At 44.8% G+C, this 26,784-nt stretch overlaps 1 protein-coding gene across 2 annotated transcripts in view; it reads right to left on the bottom strand.

Moving 5' to 3' along the window:
- The window catches only part of INO80C (INO80 complex subunit C), a 134,531-nt gene that overhangs the window by 98,043 nt on the left and 9,704 nt on the right, over positions 1–26,784 (bottom strand). For both annotated transcript variants that reach the window (XM_044294648.1, XM_044294647.1), the window contains exon 2: positions 6,681–6,792. In XM_044294648.1, coding sequence (XP_044150583.1) covers positions 6,681–6,792 — 112 coding nt within the window. The remainder of the gene's footprint in view (positions 1–6,680; positions 6,793–26,784) is intronic.

Raw genomic sequence — 26,784 nt, 5'->3', positions numbered from 1 at the left:
ATTGTATCGTCGACTACAATCGGTATATGGGAGGAGTTGATCTCTCTGATCAAGTCCTCAAGCCATATAATGCCATGCGCAAAACACTGTCATGGTACAAAAAAGTTGCAGTCTACTTGGTACAGGTTGCCTTGTACAACTCTTTTGTGCTGTCCTGGAGCTCTGGCAACACAGGGACATTCCTCCAGTTCTATGAGACAGTCCTCAAAGCCCTGATCTTTTCAGACCGGGAAAGAGCAGGTCGGAGTACCTCGGGAACTGGAGGCGCCCAGATTGTCCCTGGCCAAAACTTTCCAGGTGTGGTCCCCCATACTGGAAAGAAGGGACAGACCCCAAAAAAGGTGCAGAGTGTGTCACAGGAGGGGGATACGGAAGGACACCACTACTCAGTGCGACACGTGCCCCGATCACCCGGGCCTCTGCATTATTGGGTGCTTCAGGGAGTACCACACTTCCATGGAGTACGAAATTTATATCCCAATTTAGCCACTGACAATCAGATAAAAAAAAAAAAAAAACTATGGTTCTCAGACTTGAGACACCCCCCAAAAAAATTGAAAAAAAATAAAAAATAAAATTAAGTATACAAATTAGGTATCGCCACATCGGTAATAATCTCCTCTATAACAATACCCCATACCCTAACCCCCCCAGATTAACGCGGTTCCCAAAAAAAAGGTGCAAGGTTTAATAGCGAGCGATCAAAAAGTCATATACCCCAAAATATTGCCAATAAATCAGTCCTCTCATCCTGCAAAAAATGAGCCCCTACATAAGATAATCAGCTAAAAAAAAAAAAAATGACTTTAGATATTAAAAAATGGTTTTTGTATCAAAAAGGAGAATATAGTCTAAAACCTAAATAATTGTAAAAAAGTAGACTTATTAGGTATCGCCGCGTCTGTAAGAATCTCCTCTATAAAAATACCCCATGACCTAACCCCCCAGATTAACACAGTCAAAAAAATAATAAATTTAAAAACGCTGCCAAAATCTATTAGGCTGATGCCAGCACAGGGAAAAAACACTATGCCGACACTGCGCATGCGCTAGCTTGCGCATCGCGATATTATGGCGCTCTAGCTTTGTGACGTCAGGGAACAAGGAGGAGATTTGGAGGATGTAGGGCGGTGCTGGGCTCCTTCACGCGGGACTCATCTCAGGGACAGGACTCATCTAAGGTTAACTTGCATATCTATCAAATAGTTTTTTTGACACAATAAAAGCACACAGAGCTATGGGGACTGGATATTGCGGATGTGCTAGCGGCGTCCTTAGCTCTATTCCCAAAATCCAGGTGACAGGTTCCCTTTAAAGATTGCTGTTCACAAGCGCAAACCATCCAACTTGAAGGAGCTAGAGCAGCTTTGCAAGGAGGAATAGGAATAAAATCCCTGTGGCAAGATGTGGTAAACTCATAGAGACTTACCCAAAGAGACTTGGAGCTATGATTGCCACAAAAGGTGGCTCTACAAAGTATTGACTTAGGGGGTGAATAGTTCTGCACATTGACTTTTCCTGTTATTTTCACTTATTGGTTGTATGCTTCACAAAAAAGAAAAAAAGAAAAGTTGTAGGCATGTTCTGTAAATGAAATGATGCAAATCCTCAAAACAATCCATGTAAATTCTATGTTGCGAGAAACAAAAAATAAGAAAAAAAAGTCACTGTATGTTGCTGGAGGTATATTAGATGGTCAATGGATATCAATTTTACTGCAGCCGCAACAAAAATTATTCATTCATCATAAAGAAAATAAAAATTGATAATGCGGCTGGAGGTACATTAAACGTGGTCATCACAGGTGTTGAATTCCTCCAAGATCCATGCCTCATTCATTTTTAGAAATGTGAGGTAGTCCACACTGTCGTGAGCTAGGCGAGTGCGCTCATCGGTCACGGTTCCCCCTGCTGCGCTGATTGTCCTTTAGGACAGGACACTCAACGAGGGGCAAGCCAAGAGTTCCATGGCAAATTGTGCCAGCTCTGGCCACAGGTCAACCCTGTACACCCAGTAGTCAAGTGGTTCCTTGTTTCTCAAAGCGTCCACATCGGTCGTTAACCCGATGTAGTCGAACACCTGTCGGTCTAGGGATTCCCTGAGGCTGGATCCGGAGGACGGCTGTCGATGGGTTGGCTGCAAGAATTATCTCATATCCGAAGTGACCAACACATCTTCAAACCACCCTCTTCTTGCATGCGCTGTAGGATTGGTACTCTCAACTGTCTCTCTGTGGATGGAAATTCCTCTGCCAGCACCCGCACCAGCAGAATGCAGCATCTCTCGAAGCAAGGCCTGAAAATGCTGCATTCTGACAGCCCTCTGATGCTGGTAACATGTCCCAGGGCTCCAGACAAAAAAAAATATATATATATATTGGGGGTTGAATACGGAATTGTCACGATACCAAAATTTGGACATGATTTTGATACCATAAAAAAGTATTGCGATACTCAATACCACGGGAAAAAATAAAAACACCAAAAAAGCTACATGCATTCCACATTTTATGGAACGTCTAGACCATAATAGAACAGTCCAATCCTAATTTTTATCGGGGCAAGGTGACCCAAAAAAAAAAAAAAAAGCCAAATTGCACTTTTTTTCTGTTACCGCATTCACCACAGATATTTTTAACTATATTAATAGTTCGCACTTTTTTGGGTGTGGTGATAGGTAATTTTTTTTATTGTTTATATATTTTATATGTAAAATTTGGCAGGGGAGTGATTAAATTTAATATTTTGGAGTTTGGTTTTTTTCAACCTTTTTTTGTTAACTTTTTATTTAATACCCATTTACCCCCTTAGGGGCTAGACCCTGAGATCTTTCATCCCTTGCCCTGTGCACACAGCAGCATGGAGCTTACTATGGCAGCCAGGCCTTCAGTAGCGTCCTGGCTGCCATGGTAACCGATCGAAGCCCCAGGCTTACACTGCTGGTGCTCCGATCGGAACTGCCGCTGCCACCATTGATAATACTTGGGGGATGGGGAATTGGGGGCGCACTGCGCCACCAATGATTCTAAATTATAATACTGGGGTTGGGGGGGTGCGGTGCACTGCGCCACCAATTAATAACGTTTATGCTGAGGGGTTAATAAAGGCGGATCGCAGCGCGCAGTCAGAGTCTGGGTGCCGGGTATGGGATATGTCCGGCACCTGCAGCCTGCGTTTGCATTAAGCATTAATGATATTCATTGGTGGCGCAGTGGCCATAGCCCCTCCCCTCCTCCTCACTGCTATAAGCCCACTGGTGGCAGCGGCAGCAGCAGTACAGGGGGGAAAGACTGCCTCCTTCTCCCCTGTGTTGTTGAGAACATGGCACGCGCTGAGAGCAGCGTGTGCCATGTCAGTTTAATGCGAAAGCGGCAGAGCAGCGGTGGGTCTACGCGCAAATGGTGACAAGACTAAAAAGTCTTGTAGCCATTTAGCAATTCTAGGTCACATTTGCGACCATTTTGGTCGCCATCTGGAGCCCTGTGTCTGCCATTTTGTGTTTCTACTGGGGGTCTAAGTACGTTGCCACCCAGTACTGGTCCTTGCCCTTTATGCCTTTTATACAGGGTCCCTCTTTAAACAATGGCGCATGAAGGTCCCCATTTGCACATTGCGGTGGAACGGCCTCGCACAGGAGAATGTCGTCCTCGGTCTCCTCCCCCCATCCATGGACAACACCAGGGATCCCAGAAAAGTTTAAAGCCTGCTCTTCTCCCCCAGGCACCATTCTCCTCTGACTCCTCCAGAATCCCGCTGACTTGTCTCAGATGGAGTAGCCCCCCCCCCCGGGAATTCATTCAGCATCGCAACTTTCTCATCTTCTTGCTCCTGCTCCTCGATGGCTTGATCAATAACACGATGCAATGTACACTCCAGAAAAAAGGCGTAAGGTACGATGTCACTGATGGCGCCCTGGCTGCAACTGATCTCATCAAATGGCCGCAGAAGTCTGCATGCGTCGTGCATGAGCAGCCACTTGCGCGGTAAAAAAAAAAAAAAAATTTAAAACACGAACCAGTCCTGCCGCAGAGTTCGTACAGGTAGTTGATAACAGCATGTTTCTGTTGGAGCACCCTATCAAGCATATACAAGGTGGAGTTCCAGCGCATTGGGCAGTCACAAACTGCCGGGCAAGTGGTGTTGCCGCTGAACGTCAGCAAGGCAAGCCATGGCCGCACAAGATGTATTTGGCAACGAATCGCTGCACGACTAAGTTCAGGACGTGTGTCATTTTGCCCTGTTTCAGCGTGTTCAGCATATTGGCACCGTTGTTGCACACCACTTTAACAACTGTCAAATTGAGCGGGTATAGCCACTAATCAGCCTGTTAGCTTCCAGGAACAACAGCCACAGCACAGCATGGCAACGTCTCACCTGGCACGTCGAATAGGTCGTGGGGAGCTGGGGGGTGCAGCGAAAGTGGCGGTAGCAGTGTAAAAGGGGGAGTCAGTCGAGGAGGAGATGGAGGATGGAGTAGGAAAAGAAGAGGCAGGTCTGCATGCAATCCATGGTGGTAACACCAAATCCACACGGGTGCCACGGGTTGCATGCTTAACAGCCATCAGAAGGTTCAACCAGTGGGAAGTAAAATTTATGTACCTTCCCTGCCCGTAGTTGCTAAACCACGTGTCTGTGGTCAGATGTATCTTGGTACCGACACTGTGTGCCAGAGATACATTCACTTGCCGCTGAACATGGCCATATAGCTCAGGGATGCCCTTCTGGGAGAAATATTTCCTTTTCTTTCATTGCGGTGTGCCAATGGCCATACATTTTCTAAAGGTCTCAGAGTTCACCAGTTTATATGGTCAGTAGTTGGCGGGCTAGTAGTTCTGACAAGCCGGCGGTCAGCCGTTGGGCAAGAGGGTTATCCGGCACCATCAACTTTTTACGTTCGATTTGGGCCATGGAAACCTGCCTTTTGCCAGCTGAACGAGATGACGGCACGGTGGAAGTTGAGGACAAATGGGAGGAGAAGAGGCAGGACGTGGAGCGCTGGGAGTGTGGCTTTGTGGGTTCTGATGGAGTTGATCCCACTGGGCGCTTGCTCCGTACAGTATTCAAAGTTTTATGCAAATCGACTTTGGATGAAGCATCTGAAGTCGATTCGCTCATCCCTAGTGTAGTCTCTAAAATGGGGTCATTTATGGGTGGTTTCTACCATGTGACCCCGCAAAGTAACTTCAGATCTGAATTCATCAGTAAACTGTTTTCGTGTAAATAAAAAAATTTGTTTAAAATATTCTAAGGCTACTTTCACACTAGCGTTCGATCGGATCCGTTCTGAACGGATCCGATCATAATAATGCAGACGGAGGCTCCGTTCAGAACGGATTCGTCTGCATTATATTGGCAAAAAAAAGCTACGTGTGAAATTAGCCTGAGCGGATCCGTCCAGACTTTTACATTGAAAGTCAATGGGGGACGGATCCGCTTGAAGATTGAGCCATATTGTGGCATCTTCAAACGGATCCGTCCCCATTGACTTACATTGTAAGTCTGGACGGATCCGCATGCCTCGTTCAGGTGTCCGCCTGCTGAGCGGAGCGGAGGCTGAACGCCGCCAGACTGATGCAGTCTGAGCGGATCCGCATCCATTCAGACTGCATCAGGGCTGGACGGAAGCATTCGGGTCCGCTCGTGAGCCCCTTCAAACGGAGCTCACGAGCGGACAGCCGAACGCTAGTGTGAAACTAGCCTAAGCCTTCTAATGTCTTAAAAAATAAAATTTTTACGAAATGATGCCAACATAAAGTAGACATGCTAAATGTTAATATATTTTGTAAGGTATCACTATGTCTTTTAAATGCAGCAGAATTCAAATCTTGAAAACTGCAAATTTTTCATAAATTTGGCAATTTCTTTTTTATAAATAAAGGTAACATATCAGCTCAAGTTTGCCACTGACATGAAGTACAATGTGTCACGGGAAGATCTCAGAATGGGTTGGGTAAGTAAAAGCATTCCAAAGTTATTACCATATAAAGTGACATGTCCGATTTGCAAAATGCAGCTCCAGGCAAGGGGAACATTGGAGCAGGGAAATGCTCCAATGCCCCATTCATACATGGTAAAGGATTGAAGGGGAGCTCATATCTAAGCCATTTCACGTAAGATGTTATGCATGCACAATAGCATACAGAAAAAACTTGAAAAATTAGAATATCGTGCAAAAGTTCATTTATTTCAGTAATGCAACTTAAAAGGAGTTGAATTAATGAAATTTAAAATTAGAATATTGTAAAAAGGTTCAATATTCTGGGCTCAAAGTGTCACACTAGTCGGCTAATTAATCCATACCCCTTGAGCAAAGGGGAACTGAGATTGTTACTTTGGGGGTTTTCATAAGCTGTAATCCATAATCATCCAAATTATAACAAATAAAGGCTTGAAATTTTTCGCTTTGCATGTAATGAGTCTCTCATATATTAGTTTCACCTTTTAAGTTGCACTACTGAAATAAATGAACTTTCAACGATATACAAATTTTTCAAGTTTCACCTGCGTCTACTTCATCCTTTTGGAGCTCTGAAATAAATAAATAAAATGTGCAAAACATTTAGCATATAAATATTAAGACGAGCACAGAGAAAAGCAATGTAAGCTGGCATACAATAGTAGCTTCAATGATAGTTATTAGAGTTGGTTTCATTATTTATAAATGCATGCTAAACTGCTTACAGCTAGGATCGCTTAGTTGCCATGACAATGCCCTTTCTAGGGCAAGAATCTGTTTCAGGTTCTTCCAGGTCCTGTTCTTTTTGCCAGCTGCTGCACCTCCAATACCCGAATGCTGCGATGAAGAATAAAATAAGAGTTATAATGTTCAATAAAAGGTTTAGTGATTCAGAGAATCATACCATGGGCATAAAAAGAAGTTAACTGGATAAAGGCATTGTTTATTACTTTTCACTAGATACTCTATGTTAAACACAAAAGGATTAACCTCAATTTATGATAATGCCACTTGAAATTACATGCTGTTAAAAACCTTGTCTTGAAAAAAATTTGCATTTTACATGCAGTACGCAAGATATGAAGTCCTGCTACGTCACGAACATGCATAAGGCCGCAAATACTAAAGACTAAAACTGCTAATCTTTAGTAACTTGCTGCAATACAGATGTACTATACCAGAGTTCCCCAACCTTTTTCACGCCAAGGGTGGGGATTGGGTTTTGCAAAGTGTAATCATGTGCATAATAAAACACAATAAAGTATATAATACAGTGTACGTGGCCAACATTGCGAATAATATAACTTTATAAAGGTCAAATAATACCGCTACACCATAACCTTGTCATTAAGGTGATGTCTCCTCTGGCTGGAGTCATTCTCTTTTCATTTAGTCACCATGATGATGTCTCCTGACCACAACTTCTTTCTGCATAATTGAACACTTCTATTTTGTATAAATGCCTTCTTTTATGCCTCTACTTGGTAATCATCGCCATTTAGGCTTCAGCACATATAATGACCCAACCAGTAGTGCCCTATGCACATATAATGCCCCCCCCCATAGTGCCCCATGTACATATAACACCCCCCCAGTAGTGCCCTATTTACATAAACTGGACTGGGGTACCTAGGGCCCACCAGTAAATTTATTTTGGGGTCCCACCGTACGGGCACATTCAAATACATTAAATAATCTAACAAGTTTTTTTATATGAACATAGGCTGGTTGAGGTGCTGTACATAGAATATATATGTAGTGCAGTAAGTCTACTGTGTTATGTGCCACTTGTGCAGGGGGTGGAAGACTAGGGGCCCACCTTTCTCAGGGGCCCACCGGGGTATTCTCCTGTACCCCTGTGGGCCAGTCCAAGCCTGCCCCCAATAATGGCCTCTTTACATAAACTGCCCCCCAGTAGTGGCCTCTTTATGTATAGTGCCCCTTATGTATAATGGCCCCCCCAGTAGTGGCTTCTTAATAAAGTGCACCCTCCATAGGCGCCTCTTTTAATATAGTGCTCCCCTCATTAGTGGTCTCTTAATGTAGTGCCCCCCCACCAGTAGTGCCTCTTTAGATATAGTGCCCCCAGTACTGTCTTTAAACCAAATTTAAAAAACTAAATACTCACTTTGCTCCTGCTATTTGTTCAAGTCATTCTTCCACCATGCTGCAACTTCTTCCCCCGGCTGCCTGCATCATGGCACAGACGCTCTATTCCTGGTCACTGGTGGCGTGATGACAGTCACACGACCTGTGACCCGGCACAGGAGGTCGCGATTAGGTCATCACGACCTCCTGCACATTAGCACTGTCGTATAGGCCTTAGGCCAAGCTGACCAACAACAGTGCTCCCCACGGACCGGTACCAGACGTTCCACGGGCCGGTTTTGGTCTGTGGTCCGGTGGTTGGGGACCTCTATACTTTTCGGGAAAAAAATTAAATAAAATTAATGAAAAAAAAATCTCCATCTCATTCTTTTTAATATGGCTTTTTCAGGGCTTGTAAAACATCAAGTTACACTGCGCCCCACTGAAAATAATTGTCTATTCATTTAATTTGGAATTGCTAGTCCCTCAAAAGCCATACCTCACTTAACAAAAGATTTCTGCTCTTGCCAATAAAGGGCTTGTCTAGGTTATGAAATCCTTTTATCAACCCCAAAATTCAAGAACCTCTTTCCCAATAAACTTCTACTTACAGCAGCCCTCCACACTTCTGCAGTAGTCATAGCAGTTCCCCGCACTTTCTAAATCTATCTACTATAACTCCATCACTCCCCTTTACCAGTAGTAACAGCCTTGCAACCCCTAACCCCTACCAGTTAGTCGCTGCAGCACTACCATTCCCACAGTAGTGACTGCAACTCCAGTTGCCAGCTGCAATGTAGACCCTACAATGATCTCTAATGCACTGTTGCACAAGGAGCACAGAGATGCATGCACTTTTACTGCTGTAGCAGTAGCTTTAAGTGACAAGCCACTAAACCCTTGAAGGACAAGGAAGAAATACCTAGTTGTCAGGACAGATTTTCTAGTCATTATAGTTTTTGGCTCTGCTTTAAGATCTCCTTTGCATACACATTTTTATTGGCCTTAAATTTCAAGAGATTTTCTTAGTGCTTGGTATAGAGATAAGCAAATCGATTTTTAAAACTAAATCAGATTCGTTACAAATATTTGCCTCACAAATCCAAAGTTTTGGTGATTTGTTTTGGACAATTTGGGTAAAAACTGAGCCCAGCACCATGTTACTGTAAGAATTGGCAGGGAAAACCAGGAGGGAGGAAAAAGACCAACCAAATATTTTAGGATTTAATCAGAGAAAGCATATAGAGACAGTAAGAGACTAGTCACTGTCTCAGTTGTTTCATGCAGCTTGCTGGAAACTAGTTCTTCATTATGAAAAATAGTCCTACAATAAAATCAGCCAGACAGCTTTCTTTGTAAAAAATTAGGGGGAGATTTATCAAACTAGTGTAAAGGAAAACTGGAATAGTTGCCCATAGCAACCAGATTCCACATTTCCTTTTCTAAAGAAGCTGTGAAAAAGAAAAAGGTGGAATCTGATTGGTTGCTATGGGCAACTACTTACACCAGTTTTTATAAATCTCCCCCTTAGTTTCTACATTTCATAGACTCAACAACATACAAATTGCATACATTCTGCAAAATAAAGCAATGTTTTTTAACAAAATTCTTACCAGTAATTCCCTTTTCAGGTAAATCTCCACAACGGCACCTACACAGAAATTATCCTCCTACCAGCCAGGGACAGAAAGCTTCCAAAAGGACCACCTCCATATTCAATTCAGCGTCTTCCGGACATGGCAGGTCCTAAACTCATCATGCATACAAACAGAAACCTGCAGTATAAAAAGGTGGAGCCACTCTCCCACCTCAGTAAGTTTTCAGAGCATGAGAGGGACTCCCCCTTATGTTAGTTTAGTTCTTACACTTTATTTTTTTTATTTATGCGACACCCATGAACACACAGCCCTACACCAAGAGGGAGGGAATAAAGAGGTGCTGTCGTGGGGTCAGGAAAATCTGATTACCGGTAAGTGTAATCATCATTCTTCCCCTCCCCCACGACAGCACCTTAGAGAGAGATTTCAGAGATCATCCCCAGGGTGGGAGACCTTTGTGCTAAAAAGAAGGTCAGAAATAGAGTCAAGCTGAAGCCTATAGTGCTTATAGAAAGTGGATGGAGAAGACCAGGCGCAGCCCGACAGATCTGTTCAATGGATACGCTGGCCCTCTCTGCCCAGAAAGTGGACACCACCCTCGTGGGGTGAGCCCTCACAGAAACAGGGGGAGAAAAACCGGACACTGAATACGCCAAGGATATAGCTTCTCTGATCCAGCGGGCAATAGATGCCTTAGAGGCTGTATTACCTTTTCTAGCCCCGCAGAATAGAACAAATAAGGCGGAAGATTTTCTCCAATCTCTAGTTACTTCCAGATACTGCAAAATACACCTCTTGACATCAAGGGAATGCAGCTCCTTCTCTCTGTCATCTTTTGGTTCTGAAAAGAAAGCTAGAAGAACTACCTCCTGAGCCCTATTTGTCCTAGAAGGAACCTTTGGCCTAAAACCGGGATCTGGTCTGAGAACTACCCTGTCCTCTCTGATGGACATAAAAGGGGGGTTAATGGAGAGAGCCTGAATCTCCCCAACCCTCCTGGCTGACGTTAAGGCTACCAGCAAAACTAGCTTAAGGGTAAGCAATTTAACTGAGCAAGAATGTAGAGGCTCAAAAGGATGTTTGGTTAGGGCATTTAACACTAAGATCCCAGGGAGGAAATCTAGAGCCTGTCACTGGCGCAATTCTGTCAACTGCCTGGCTAAACTCCTTCTCCCCAAGACCGATAATGCTGACACCTGCACTTTCAGAGTACTTTTTGCCAACCCAAGGGACAACCCTCTCAGTAAAAAATACAACACCTGAGCCACTGAAAATTCTAATGGCCAAGAAACCCCTTCTATGCCTATAAAGGACAGGAACTTCCTCCAGACTCGCACATAGATAACGTTCGTCACCTCCTTCCTACTTTTCATTAGAGTGGAAATGACCTCCTTTGAGAATCCCTGACTGGCTAAAAAAAAGACCTTTCAAATTCCACGCCGAAAGATGCAGAGACTCTACTTCCGGGTGGAACACTGGACCCTGCACAACAGGTCCGGAATTCCTGGCAGGATCCACGGATCCAACACTGACATGGCTCTCAAAAGGGAAAGCCACGCCCTCTTCGGCCAGAAGGGTGCTATCAGGATCACTCTTGCTCCCTCGTATCTCATCTTCCTTATCACTAGTGGAATCAACTGTAGAGGGGGAAAGGCATAGCCTAGAGGGAAGTCCCATCTCTGGAGGAAGGCATCCACTCCAGATGGGCACTCCTCTGGACTGAGGGTAAAGAATTTCTCTACCTTTCTGTTCTCCCTTGTGGCGAACATGTCTACAGATGGCAGACCCCATAAATCCACTAGCTGGGAGAAAATTTCTGGATTCAGCGACCATTCCCCCTGATGCAACCTGTGGCGACTCAAGAAGTCTGCTCGAGAATTCTCAACGACTCTTATGTGAATTCCTGAGAGATGTAGCACTCTCTCTTCTATCTCGTTGAAAATCCATTCCGTCTCTCTTCGTAAGAAATCTGACCTCGTTCCTCCCTGATGATTGAGATATGAGACAACCGTCCGATTGTCGGACATTACCCTCACATGTCTGTTTTGGATCATTGGAAGAGCTGCTCTCAGGGCCAGTAAAACCGCTCGCAGCTCTTTCCGATTTGAAGAGAACAGTCTCTGATCCCGGGACCATTCTCCCTGAAATTCTGATCCTTCACGTGAGCCCCCTGGCGTCTGTAGTTACCACCACTGGTTCCGGAAAGGACCAGGGAACTCCGAGTCAAATTCTCAACGTCCTTCAACCAATTCAGGGATGAAAGCGTTAAGTCTGATAATCTTACGATCGACTCCATGAACGTCCCTGCCCATTTCGTGGCAGCCAGGATCTCCCCCTGCAACTGTTGAGAGTGTCGTTGAGCCCACTGGACTGCTGGTATGCAGGATGTCAGAACTCCCAACAGGGACATAGCTTTTCTTACGGATAAGGTTTCTCCTGACTGCACCCTCTGTACTACTTCCTGAACCTCAGCCACCTTCTCAGTGAGGAAGGTTTTCTCCTGCCTGGAATTCAAAACCAGACCCAAGAAAACCTGGCTTGTTGATGGCTGCATTCTGGACTTCTGGACATTTAATAGCCACCCTAGGGACTGAAGTATCTCCATCACCCGATTCAGTGCCCTGACACCTGCCTCCCGAGACTGAGCCACCACCAGAAAATCGTCCAGGTAAGGCGTAAACGTGATGGTCTCATTTCTGATGAAGGAAGCCATCTCCGCCACTACCTTGGTAAAGATCCGAGGCACCATAGAGAGAGGCCAAAGGGAAGCGCCTGGAACTGAAAGTGAATAAGACCAGACTCGATTCTTCCAGCCACCCGGAGGAATTTCTGGTGATCTGGATGTATCGGAATATGATGGTAGGCATCTTTTAAATCCAGAACCGCCATATGACAGCCTGGAGATAAAAGATATATTGCTGACCTGATAGTTTCCATTTAGAATTTTCTGGCTTTCAGGAATTTGTTCAGGTATTTGAGATTTATTATTGTCCGGTATGACCCATCCGGTTTCTTCACTAGAAACAGGGTAGAATAAAAACCTTCCCCTAGCTCTGACTCTGGGACAGGAAATAACACTTTTTTGATTGTTATTATTTTTTTTTCTTGCAGAATTACGAGAGAAGATCTTGAAATCACAAATCTCTCTGCGGGATCTCTCAAGAACTCCAATCTTAGACCCTCCCGCAGAAGACGTATTAACCATTTTCCTGCCATCTTCTCCTACTGGGATCATGGAGTCATTGCTTTCCCTGTTTTTCTGTACGGGTTGAAGCTGATCTAAACAAAAAAAAAATAACGTATTCCCAGATCTAAGCCTTGCTCCCTGCTCTTTATCTCCCGTCTGCTTTTTATTCTGAAACCTTGACGGGATCCGAAAGGGCCGTTTATACGGCTTGAACTGAGTGAAGGACTCCTGGGGAAATTTTTTCCTCCTATCTGCCACTTTTTCGAGTAAAGAGAGTCTAGTTCAGACCCGAAAAGAAACTGGCCAACAAAAGGGAATGCTACATGGCCTCAGCTTGGACACATAACTCCCACTTTCCAAATTTTTAAGCCACAAAGCCCGGCGTGCAGAATTGGAAAGGGATGCGGCTCTTGCTTCCATTCTCACCGCGTCCACCGAGGCATCCGCAATAAAGTCTGCAGCCTTTTGGAAAGTGGGTATGGATGCCAACAACTGCTCTCTAGGGCATTTATCCCCGATCAGCCCCTCCAGTCTAACTAAACCATAGTGACACAGACCTCGCAACAACAGTGGCAGCTATACTAGGCCTGAAAGCAGCCGCAGAAGATTCCCACAAATTCTTAAGGGAAGAATCTATCCTCTTATCTAAAGGGTCCCTTAAACATCCCATATCCTCAAAAGGCAAGGAGGATCTCTTAGAAATCTTTGAAATGGCTACATACAGTCTTGGGGCCTTGTCCCAAGATGTAGAAGCCTCTTCCTCAAAGGGGTACTTCTGTTTAAAGGTTTTAGAAATGAATGGCTTCTTATCTGGCTTTTTCCACTCTTTCTCCATCACCGCTGAAATAGATCTATGAACAGGGAAACATCTACGCTTCCTTTCCCTAAGCCCCTCAAACACGGCATCTTCTACTGATCTGTCCTCCTTGGTATCCTCTAACTCCAAGGTAGATCGGATAACTTTTAATAATTTGTCCGTATTCTCTGCTGGAAATAGGAACTTCCCTTCTCTTGTATCATCTTCAGAAGAGGAGGAATCATTAGAGTCCTCATCCCTGGAGTGAGATTCACTAACTTCTGATTCCACGTCAGATTCCTGCCTCACCGCTCTTTTCCTCTTCCTACCAGCTTTCAGGGACATTTTAATTTCGGACATAACAGATTTTAAATCTTTCAGAAGACTTTGAGTCTCTTCAGCCACCGTCTTCTCAATGCACTGCTGACAGAGCTTCTTAGTGTATGAAGAAGACAGCGAGCATTTGCGGATAGGGCATTCTTTGTTCTTTTTCTTGGCCACCACCTTCTAAGAAAAAGGAACATACCCATATCTAAGGAAACAGCCTAAACCCTTTAGGACCAACATCAGAACTCAAAATACCAGCGGCAGGATTTTAATATCTGCACTTTCAGACCTCCTTTCTTCATCCATAATAGTAGGTAAACCTGAATTGATGAACATTGCCAAATTTACCCTCTGCCACCAAGTGCCCCTCTAACCTGAAAGATACACAGCTTCCTGCAGACCCACCACGCCACGGACACCACTGGGACAGAACTTGGTCAAATCTTCCTTCCATCTGGCACCCCGAATTCAGTAACAGGGGATCCGAACAAACCAGGACGCTGTCATACCTGAACTGAGCTTTTAAACTTGCCGGGAGGCCGAACTTCCAACTTCCGGTCACCTGACCGGAAGCGCACTGCTGTGGAACACATGCACTTCCTGTTGGACGCCATCACACAGCGTCTGCATCCGGTGGCGTCCTGGCTGGTCTGCCGTATACTGGGGCCTTCTGGCCACACTCAACACGTCGGTGCGGTCCTCCTCGCCTAGGGGACCGGCACCTTCTGCCTTCCGTGGACTGCGATCCCCGCCACCTCTTTCCTGCTACCCAACACCTGTGGGCGAGGAATGACTCAGGCAGGTAAAAACACGCTGCCGCTGACCCGCCGGTATCTACCGGGGCTTCCAGGTCAGGACAACCGAACTGCAGGCTCCCGCACCAGGACAGGAAACCTCACTGAGGTGGGAGAGTGGCTCCACCTTTTTATACTGCCTGGGGGCAGAGCCATCTCTCTAAGGTGCTGTCGTGGGGGGGGGGGGGGGGGGAGGGGAAAATTGTAGATTCACACTAAAGGCACCAAAACTATGAATTAACACATGTGGAATTATATACATAACAAAAAAGTGTGAAACAATTGAAAATATGTCATATTCTAGGTTCTTCAAAATAGCAACCTTTTGCTTTGATTACTGCTTTGCACACTCTTGGCGTTCTCTTGATGAGCTTCAAGAGGTAGTCCCCTGAAATGGTTTTCACTTCACAGGTGTGCCCTAACAGGTTTAATAAGTGGGATTTCTTGCCTTCTAAATGGGGTTGGGACCATTTAAAGTACCTTCCTACCAAAAAAAATAAAAAAAATTTAGCAACACTCTCCACTCTATAATGTTGAACAAAGGTGTGTGGGTTAGACAAGGTCGCTGCCTTATAAATCTGATGCCTTCTTAGCCCAAGAAACAGAAACCGCTCTGGTAGAATGAGCCTCAAGTCTAGTAGGAGGGACTTTTCCCAAAGTCTTATATAACACTCACAGATTGCTGATTTTAGCCACCTAGCAATGGTAGCTTTAGAGGCCTTAAACCCTTTCCTAGTCCCCAAGAACTGAATAAACAGGTTGCCAGAATTTCTCCAGGACTTGGTGACAGATAAGTACCGGAGAATACATCTTCTTACATCCAACCTGTGAACTGTCTCCTTCTCAGATTTAGGGTTTTCACAAAAAGAAAGATCATCCATTCTGTGAAACCCTGAAACAACTTTAGGACGAAAAAAATTATGAAATCTTTGAATAATTCTATCTTCTTTCACAACCAGAAAAGGTTCTCTGACTAAAAAAGCTTGTATCTCAATAACCCTCCTAGCAGTGGTTATGGTTACCAAAAACAGAGCTTTAAGCATCAAATATCTAATGCTAGCCTCCTTAAATCGGCTCAAAAGGGGATAAAGTAAGACCTGATAAAACCAAATTCAAATCCCAGGGAGCCACAAAAGATCTAATTTTAGGCCTTAACCTATCTGTACCCTTCAGGAACCAAACTATCCATGGATGTAACGCCATCTTCTCATCCAGAAATACACTCAATGTAAATATCTGAAATCAGAGTGCTAGGACTGAGCCCTTTGTTGAAAACCTGCTAAAGGAAATCTAGCACTGAACAAACATCTCCAATGTTACCTGAATAGTTTTCAAAACACCTGGAAATATTTTTTTTTTACAGCTCTTTTGAACATTTTTACTACTGGATAGCATAGTACCTTATTACTGAAACCAAAAGACTCTTTGAGGGTCCAAGCTGAAAGATTTAAACCTGAAAGCTGAGGATGAAGAACTGGCCCCGCTGCCAGATTCAGTAGAATGGGGGTACCATGACTTTCTTGACCAGTTTGGGGCAATCATGATCACTTTGGCTTTTTCATCCCTGCTCTCTCTCAAAATTTTTGAAATAAGAGGTAGGGGAGGAAAAAAATATCCTAGACGAAAGTTCCAAGAGCATCCGTTCCCACACTTCCATAGTCCCTGGTATCCAGAGAGAAATAAATTGGCAGTTTTGAATTGATCTTGTCCTAAAATATGTCTGTTTGTGGAGATCCCCACCTTTGAGCTAGGGAGACTTCCTTTAGGCTCCATTCCCCTGGATCCAATTTCTTGCGACTGATAAAATCTGCTGTGGTTTTTTGGAGCAGCTTTTAAATAAACCACACAAAAGGGACTTCATATTTCCTTCTGCCCAATGGAATATCTGATCTGACAAGGTTTAAATACGCCACTACAGTCCTGTTGTCTGATCTATACAGTGGTATTCTTCAATACCTGTACAATCTGAATCAAGGCCTCCCAGAATGCCCTCAACTCCCGGTAATTGGAGGACTGCCTTCTCCGAAACTGACTCCAATCTCCTTGGGAAGATAAGCCTTGAAGAGGAGCTCTCCAACCCCAAAGACTGGCATCTCTGGTCAGTATTTGGGGATTATTCACAACCCACTGAACTCCTGCAGCTAGGTTTGACCTTATCTCCCACCAACGTAGAGATGCTTTTACATTCTCTGGAATCAACATTATACTGTCAAACGACTCCTGCTTCCGATCGCATTGGTGCAGAATATTTCTCTGTAGAGTCCTTGAATGAAACCGTGCCCACCTTATTACCGGATCGCAAGTAGTCATAGAATTCGCCTGACGAATGATACATAAACGTTTCTTCTTGAACTCTTGGATCTGTGACTGGATCTTCGCCAATTTTTCCTCTGAGAGAAAGAGCATTTGTCTTGTCAAATCTATAAGAATGCCCAAGAACACAATCTGCTGAGTTGGGAGGACCTGAGAATTTTACCCAATTTACTAACCAACCTAGTTGCTCCAAAACCTGACAAGTCCTTGAAAGTTTTATTTTCCATTTCTGTCACAATCTCCTATCACCAACAGGTCATCTAAATAAGAAATAAGCAAGATATTTTCTTTCATCAAAAACACAATCATTTTTAGCATCACCTTTGTGAAAATGCTTTATCATTACCGCCATTATCAAATACTGCTGATGATCCAGATGTATCTCAATAAGCATCTTTTAAATGGGTTCTGCAGTTTGTTTAAACTGATGATCTATTACTGGCCTGGGGGCGCAGCTAAGCTCTGTTCACTTGAATGGAGGTTAGCCCCGCCCAGGCCAGTTGATACTAGTCGGACCCACGCCGGTCAGATGCTGATGATCTATCCAGAGGATAGATCGCCAGTTTAAACTGCAGAACCCCTTTAAGTCTAGAGATGCCATAAATATTCCTTTTTGCAGAACATTTACTGTGGACTTTATTGATAACATTTTGAATCCTTTGTATTTTATCATTTCGTTCAACTTCTTCAGATTTATGAGACAAAACTATCAGTTTTAGTTGGTCACTAAAAACACAGAGCAGTAATCTAGAAATATCTGATCCACAGGTCTGGCTACGAATACCTCCATCTGCACCAGATCTAAAATATCTTGTTCTAGGGCCTGTGAACTTTGTTCTAGGGTCACCACAAAGTTTGAAGGAAGAACATTGAGAAACAGAATTCTGTAACCCCCGGACAATGTTCTTCCTTCAAACTTCAAGAACTTGAATAAATATTTCTCCAGGATTCCACAAACAGTCTCAATCTTCCCCCCACAGGACCCATAGCGTCACTTTTTTGAAGAGTCTGTGGAACTAGGATTGAACAAAAATCATTTATGCCACTTTCACACTTGCAGCAGTATGATCTGGCAGGCAGTTCCGTCGTCGGAACTGCCCGCCAGATCCGCCGATTTGGATGTGACTGAAAGCATTTGTGAGACGGATCCTTCTCAAAAATGCATTGCAAGAACGGATCCGTCTCTCTGCTTGTCATGCGAACAGACGGATCCTTCTTATATTTTTTATTTTTTCAAATTTTTACAGGTCTGTACATGCGCAGGCCGGAAGGACGGATCCGGCTCAAATTTTTCCTATGGGGAAAAATGCCGGATCCGTCTTTCAGACAAGTCTTCAGTTTTTTTCGCCAGAGATAAAACCGTAACATGCTACGGTTTCATCTTTTGCCTGATCAGTCAAAACGACTGAACTGAAGACATCCTGATGCATCCTGAACGGATTACTCTCCATTCAGAATGCATGGGGATATGCCTGATCAGTTCTTTTCCGGTATAGAGCCCCTGTGACGGAACTCTACGCCGGAAAAGAAAAACGCTAGTGTGAAAGTACCCTTACTCTTGCCATGTCTATTGGACCGCCAACTTTCTGTTTTCCCTTTGCCGTTTGGAAAATGAACAGAATTTAGATTTGGAACTGACATCACCTGACCACAACTTTAGTCACAACGGTCTTCTTGCATTATTGGCCAAAAACAATGGAAAATAATCAGCTACATCTTCAAAGGGAGTATTAGCTCAACAAAGACAAAGACTCAAAATGAGATCGCCACAGATGTGCCAAGTTATGCTTAAGCAAGCATGCGGCTGCAACCCAAGTCTTTTTTAAATTTGCCTCAATCTTTTTATCCATGGGATCACAAAGTGATCCAGTATCTACAAACGGCAAGGGTGACCCTTTTGCTTATTTAGAGAGGGATACATCCACTTTTTTTTAAACTCATTTTATTGAGAATAACAAATGAAAATTGGTACAGTACATACTCGACAATAGCACAATGCACATACATGTATACACATATTCCTCAGTGAAATCTTCCGGTACATATTTGATGAATTACAAATCTCCAGATACATTTTATGAGAGCGTCACAGAGATAAGAAGGTGCACAATAACCCACATCCGAAAATGTGGGTACAATCCCTTCCCTCCCCCATTCCCTTACATACATGATGAAGATCTAAGGTACATAGTACTGTGGATTTCACGCCGGCAGCATATGAGAGGGTAATGCAGTAGCTGACGAAGAACACCAAGAGCCCCAAATCTTATCAAATTTCTGGGGACATTTTCTATTACTATACATTATTTTCTCAAACGGCAATATCTGGTTTACCAGTGCTTTCCATTGGCCTACAGTCGGCAGTCTGTCCGCCATCCAGCGTAGTGCTATGGCCTTCCGGGCAAGGAACAGGGACGCCCTTAAAAAGATGCAGACATATAGGGGGTGGGTATCACCATCCACTACTCCCAGAAGGCAAAGCTTGGGACAGCGTGGAATTACCTCTGCAACTAGGGTAGATAAAGTATCCACCACCTTTTTCCAGAATGGTTGTATGTAGCGACAGTCCCAGATAAGATGCCAAAAATCTGCGTTAATCTGAGCGCATCTGTGGCATCTCGTGTGGTCTAGTCTACCCATCTTGTGTAGCCTGGTAGGTGTCAAATAACTTCTGTGAAGAATGAACAATTGAATAAGCCTGTTAAGGGCAGGCGACACAGTAGATGGCGCACTCATGGCTTCAGCCCATTCCACATCAGTAATCTGCGTCACCCTCTCCTTCCACCTAGTCTCTACCAGCAAGGGTTTGGATCTCACTTTAAGATCAAGAAGATGTGTGTAGAGGTTCGAGACCATCCCTCCAGGGCCCTGTGTCTTGAAAATGCCTATTAATGGGTATTTGGAAATGCCTTTTGTACTCCCTCGAAACTGGGACTGGACAGCATGTCGTAGCTGCAAAAATCTATAGAAGTGAAGCCGCAAAACTCCAAACTTCTCTTGTAGCTGAGAAAAAGAATATAGAACGCCCTTCTCATACAAATCCCTCAGTGTGAGTACTCCATAGTTCTTCCAAATAGTTATCCCTTCACAATGCTGTAGGTGTGGGAACATGGGGTTATTCCATAACACTATCTCTTCAGGAAGGTCTTGGTATTGCTGGAGCTTCGCAGCTCCCCAAACCTGATGAGCTAACCTATGTATGGGCAGTAGTCGACCCTCTATTACATGTGTGTTTTCCAGAACCGGCCACAAGGTTGACAGACCCAAATGACACTTCAGGTAATATTCAGAGTTTGGCAAAAGGGTCTGTGAAACCCAAGTGGTCAAGAATCTGAGCTGTCCGGCCAAAAAAGAAAGAAATCCGGCAAAGCCGCACCTCCTTGTTGCCAACCACTCTGCAGGGTATCAAGGGCTAACTTCCTTCTCTCCTTCCCCCACACAAACTTCGCTATAACAGAGTGTAGCCTCATAAAGAAGCTCTTCGAAACTGGGGTGCATGCATGTCCTAGTAGATATAATGCTTTGGGTAAGATAATCATCTTGATAAGGTTCACCCAGCCCATTATAGATGAAAGCAACATAGTCCAGGACCTGAATTTGTCTACAGCATAAGACTCAATAGGGACAATGTTAAGTTGGTGTGACATTGCAGTGTCCTTGGTGATAACTCCTAGGTACTTGAAACGCTCCACCACCATAAGATTGTGATATACAGGGGGCCATCCCGGGGACCATAGGGGCATTAGAGCCGATTTGGACCAATTAATGCGTAAGCCAGAAAAATCTCCAAATCTATTAATCAGGTCAATCGCCCGTGGCAAGGACAAATCTACTGAGTCCATAAACAGAATAAGAGCGTCAGCATACAGCCCCAGTCTATCCTCCCTGCCTCCCATCGACACCCCTTTAAAGATGTCATCCTGACGTATTCTAATGGCCATATGTTCAATAGCTACTGCAAAGAGCAGCGGGGATAGGGGGCATCCCTGCCGGGTACCCCTATGCAAAGGAAAAGTAGAGGACAGGGAGCCATTGACCATGATATTAGCAGTAGGTCGGTGATAAAGCACCCTTATCCATCTGACAAAGGTGGGACCAAAGCCAAAGCATTCCAGGACATTCAATAAAAACTCCCACTCAATTGAATCGAATGCCTTGGCCGTGTCAAGAGATGCTAAGGCCCACTGTCTGCCGTCTAAGCATCCCACCTGCGCTACCACCTGAGCACGCCTGATGTTGCTTGATGTGGAGCGGCCCGGTATAAATCCAGATTGATCCACATGAACAATTGAGCCAATCACCTTGTTCAATCTATTTGCAAAGATCTTAGTTAAGATTTTGTAATCTAGATTCAACAATGATATCGGGCGATAAGACCCACACTCCAAGGTTTTTTTTATCTGGCTTTAGGAGGACCACAATAGAAGCGTCATATAGCGTATCTGGTAATTGGCCCCTTTCCAGAGAGGCGACATACATCTTACGCAATTGAGGCCCCAAGATATCCTCGTACTTGGCATATACCTCCAGGGGAATGCCGTCTGGGCCTGGGGACTTTCCCAAGTTCAAGCCCTTAATCACAGCAGTTACTTCCTCAGGTGTAATCTCTTCGTCAAGAAGCCCCCTGTCCAAGGGGGATAATTGAGGATGAGCCACCTCCCCTAGGTATGATCGTAAATCCGACAAAGCATACTGGTGTCTCGATGAATACAGATCACTATAAAATTCCTTAAACCTGGTCAATATTCCCCCAGGATCCTCTGCCACATTTCCGTCCTCAGTCTGAATGCGAATGATCGGGGGAGCCATAGTGTTACGCCTGACCACCTGTGCTAGGAGCTTCCCTGTCTTACTACCCTGCTCAAAAGCTTGTTGCTTAATAAAGAAAAACCTGCGATCGCTCTTCTCTTGCAAATACATCATATACTTCCTGCCTCTCTGCATCCATTCTAGTCTATTCGCCTCAGAAATGTATGCATTCTCAGCTGCCTTGCATAGCGCACCCAGCTCTTCCTCCTTAAGTCTCCCAGTTTTCTTAATGTATGATATGAATGACTTGATACATCCCCTCAGAAAAGCTTTCAGGGTATCCCACAGTATAAGAGCATCACTATCTCCCTCTGAGTTAAGATCTAGGAACACCCTCAACTGGTCAGGTATACGGTCAGTCATGCCCATCAGTGACAGCCAAAATGGGTGTATGCGAAGACCGTAGCTGCGGGACCCCCCATCAGATGAGATCAATGTCCCCACAATGGGCGCATGATCAGACGGTCCCTGAGGCACATACCTAACATCTGAAATTGCGAGACAAACTTGTGCATCACATAGCATATAATCTATGTGAGATAGCGCCCCCCTGGAAGGCGTGAAGCAGGAAAACTCTCTGACAGACGGGTTTCTCTCCCTCCACACATCCAACCATCCCAATTCAGATATAAAGCGTTTAAGACGCGAGTCGCCCACACGTGCACCTTCTGCATGGGGGCTGGTCCGGAACCTATCTAATGACTCATCGCCCACCAAATTAAGATCCCCCATACACAGTACCCCGGCCAATGGGAATTGAGCTGCAAAACCTGCCGCGGCTTGCAAAACAGAGAAACCAGCGGGAGGAGGTATATAAATACCAAGCACAACATAGGGCACACCATTCAAATGCACAAACACAAAAACATACTGGCCTTCAGGATCTATCATTTCCAGGTGTACCTCCCACCTAACCGACCGGTGAACCAGCAAGGACACACCCCTAGAGTATGACGTGCCAAAAGCACTTCTAGCCCACTGCACCCATGGTTTTTGCAGCCTGCCCTCAGTTTCTGCTGTGACATGAGTCTCCTGGAAGCACAGTATATGCGGAGAATATGTACGGACATGCGCAAATACCGCCATACGCTTCCTAGGACCTCCCAGACCACGCACATTCCAGGACATACACGTCACAGATGCCATTTGTTCTGTATAAAGATCATTAAGTAGAATGTACCATGAATCCCATGAACATATGCAATAAACCTATCACAGCAGTGTATATCGTAGCAATACATAGAGCACCAATTGACATAAAAACAGTTAAACCAAAAACCAAACATTAAATCCCAGCGAACCAGGCAGTAAAGAAATCTGAAGCATGGAACATTTGTGACCATGGTAGTGGGGGACCTGCACAGTGTAGAGATGATATATACAAGTGCAGGTGAAACGGCAAGCTCCCATAATCAATTACAAGCATGGTCATACATTTATCACAGTGCAAACTTAACCTGAGACACATGTTAGACATACCCACGAGTCTCTCACCCCCGTCGGCTGTCCTGTATAATGCTCATGAGGTAGTCCAGTGGAATCCCCACCGCACAAAATGGGGGAAAACAGATGGTGATCAAATCCCGGACGGAGTCAGAAAACAAACACCACCACTCCCAATACAGCATCACCTCATCTTTGGGGCACATTCCGGGGCCTCACTAAGAGCCAGTCCTCGGCCTCCCTAGGGTTGTTAAAGAAATGTGATTTCCCGCCATCTAGGACCCTCAAACAGTCCGGATAGGCCATGGAGTATTGTAAATCCAGGTCCCGCAAACGCTTCTTTATCGATGTAAAGGTAGCTCTTTTCTTTTGTAGCTATGCTGAGAAATCCGGATACAAGGATATGTTGGCAGATCCAAAAGTGATGGTTTGTTTGATTCTCGCTTTGGAGAGGATAAGATCACGATCCCGCCAGTTAAGCATGCGGGCAAGGAGCGGTCTTGCGGGAGCTCCAGGTGGAGGCATCCGAGCAGGGACCCGGTGGGCTCTCTCCACCACATAGGCCGCCGAGAATGACGCGTCCGGGAATGTCGATTTGAACCATCCTTCTATAAACGTGGCAGGATCGGATCCCTCAGACCGCTCAGGCATTCCCAATATACGCATGTTGTTTCTTCTGGAGCGGTTCTCCAGGTCATCGCATTTCTGGCGCCACATTTCAACCGCTCCTTCCACAGCAGTCATCCTAGCCGCCAGGGGTCTGGTAGTATCTTCCAGCTCAGACACCCTTTCCTCAGTGAGCCGAACCCGCTCTCTCAATTGCTGAACGTCATGGCGCAAGAGGCCCAGGTCCACTCTGACCTCCTCTATCTTGCCTGTAAGTGACGACTGGCAACCCATGATAGCCGCCATCAGCTGACAGAGGATTGCAGGGTAATTTCGGGTTCCTCCTCCGTCTCCGCCGCTGGGGCTTGTCCAGCTTGCCCCCTGGTTAGCGGTGCACGAGGAGAGGAGGTGGCGACGGCGCCATGTTGTGACTCTTGGCGGGCAAATTCTTTCAAGCGATCCGCCGCTTGTTGTGCCTTGCTAGGACCCATGGCCAAGTTCTACTGTCTCCGGGGATTCCACAGCTCAGGTTAGATCGAAAAAAGCTGTATTACCAGCTCAGGATTGCTCAGGATGGAGTTATGGAGCCGGAGCCGCTCTCAGACACGTCCGGCCATGTCGGCAGTTGGCCACGCCCCCCGGATACATCTACTTTAGGGTATTCGGAAAACAATTTCTCATATTGTTCATCAAATGGTAATCTAATTTTAGGTAAGAAAATCTTGGTATCAGGATTTTTCCATTCTCTCAAGATCAAAGCCTGAAGATTTTTATGTACCGGAAATACTTGCTTTTTTCCTTTCCTCTAGGCCAGAAAACATGCGATCATGTGCCGACCTCTGAAATTTAACCTCTTTAATCTCCATAGTTATTGCTTTTAAAAGTTCATTAATATCTTCAGAAGAAAATAAAATATCTATAGAACTCTGAATCGCTTTCGGAGTCGCTTTGTTTTGTAGACTTATCCTGGCTAAAGAGGAAATTCCTACCTCTCCCCTTTGAGGACTGCCAAGAACTAGAGGGATCCTTTTTTCGGGGGCGAAAGGAACGCCGCTGTTGGAAGAACCTGGACTGACCTCCTTGCCGTATTTGAAAGAGCCGCTGACCTAGCTGATAACTTTACAAGATCGTCAGAAGCGTCTGCCAGGAAGTTAGAGGCCTGTTTCAAAATCGGCAAGGCAGCCAGGATATCCTCTCTGGGGGTGTCAGAGACCAGGTGCTCCTCCAGCTGAGAGAGACAGATCTAGCCGTATAGGTGGCAGCTATGCTAGGCCTCAACATAGCGGTATTGGATTCCCAAGATTTTTTTGAAGTACGGACTCGCATTTTTTATCCATAACATCTTTTAATAAGCAGACATCAAAACGCAAGGCTGCCTTTTTGGAGATTCGCGCAACAGGGGCGTCAACCTTTGTTTTTTTTTATCCCAAAGAGCCGAATCTTCCTCGCTAAAGGGATATTTCCTTTTAAAGTTTTTTTTTCTGGGTCCTTCCACTCGTCCTGTGTAAGCTTTCGGAATCTGTCATGGATGGGTAACACACTCCTCTTCATATCACCCAGCCCTTTGAAGATCTGATCCTGAACCGACTGTGACTGTCTAGATTCCTCAATATTCTGAGTTTATCTTACAGCTTTCAAGAAACCATCAGTATCTTCTAATGCGCATAACGGACCACTGACTTCCTCATCAACTGTCCGACGAATGATTAAAATCATCGTCCTCCATATCCCATTCTATCTGGGGTTCCGTGACCATTTTAGAAGTGGAAGTTTTCGACCATTTTAGAAGTTTTCGGGGAAAAGATGCCATTTTTAATTCCACTGCTGAACTCACTTCTCTTATAATGGCTCGTAAATTGTCTACTAGAGAAGGGGAATCTTCAGCCATTATTTTGTCAGTACACTTTTGGCAGATAGCAAAAAAACCTATGTCCTGCCAGATGCTTTTTGCAAATACCACATTTTTTCTTCTGTGCAGATTCCCCACTCCTTCCGGTTTCTATATTGTTTAAGTACAGAAAGAGAGCAGGGGCTCTTCTTTAGTGCAGGGGAAGGAGTGGAGTAGCAGTCACCAGGATTACAAAAAACAAAATCCCACAGGTAATAGTATATATAAACTAATCCAGGGGAGGAGGCTTACCGGACTGGGGGCCTTAGGGGCATCAGAAAGCTTCTCCTGCTGCAGAGACATGATGAGGCATCCACTCTGCTCTGCTGGAGACACTCTGCAGCGTTTTTGCAGCTTCCCGCCGCCAAATTTGAATCACTTCATGGTCACATGACTTGCCTGCGCTTCACGTGGTCCGGCCGAGGTCACGTGACCGGATCTCTGCCAAAAGGTCACAAGACTTTTAAGAAAATTTCCAAAACCCACTTTTTAAAGGGCCTGAAGTCACTGTGGGGCTTACATAGTGGAAACCCCCTATAAATGACCCCATTGTAGAAATTACACCTCTCAAGATAATCAAAACTGATTTTAAAAACTTTGTTAACCCTTAAGGTGTTCCACAAGAATTAAAGGAAAATGGAGATGACATTTCTAAATTTAACTTTTTTGGCATATTTTCTACTTTATTCCCTTTTTTCCTTTAACACATTAAGGGGTTAACAGCCAAAGAAAACTCAATATTTATTACCCTAATTCTGTGGTTTACAGAAACACACCACATAGCAGTAAATGGGGCTCCGTGAAAAGCGCATTGCATCCGCAAGCAAGTGCGGGTGCGATGCGTTTTTCACTGATGGCTGCTAAGAGATGTTGTTTGTAAACCTTCAGTTTTTTATCACGCGCGTAAAAAACACATCCAAACGCATTGCACCCGCGCGGAAAAAATTGAACGCAGACAAAACTGACTGAACTTGCTTGCA

Source organism: Bufo gargarizans, chromosome 5 (assembly GCF_014858855.1).
Source record: "Bufo gargarizans isolate SCDJY-AF-19 chromosome 5, ASM1485885v1, whole genome shotgun sequence".
In the NCBI taxonomy this organism is placed as follows: domain Eukaryota; kingdom Metazoa; phylum Chordata; class Amphibia; order Anura; family Bufonidae; genus Bufo; species Bufo gargarizans.
This window is presented reverse-complemented; position numbering and strand designations above follow the sequence as displayed.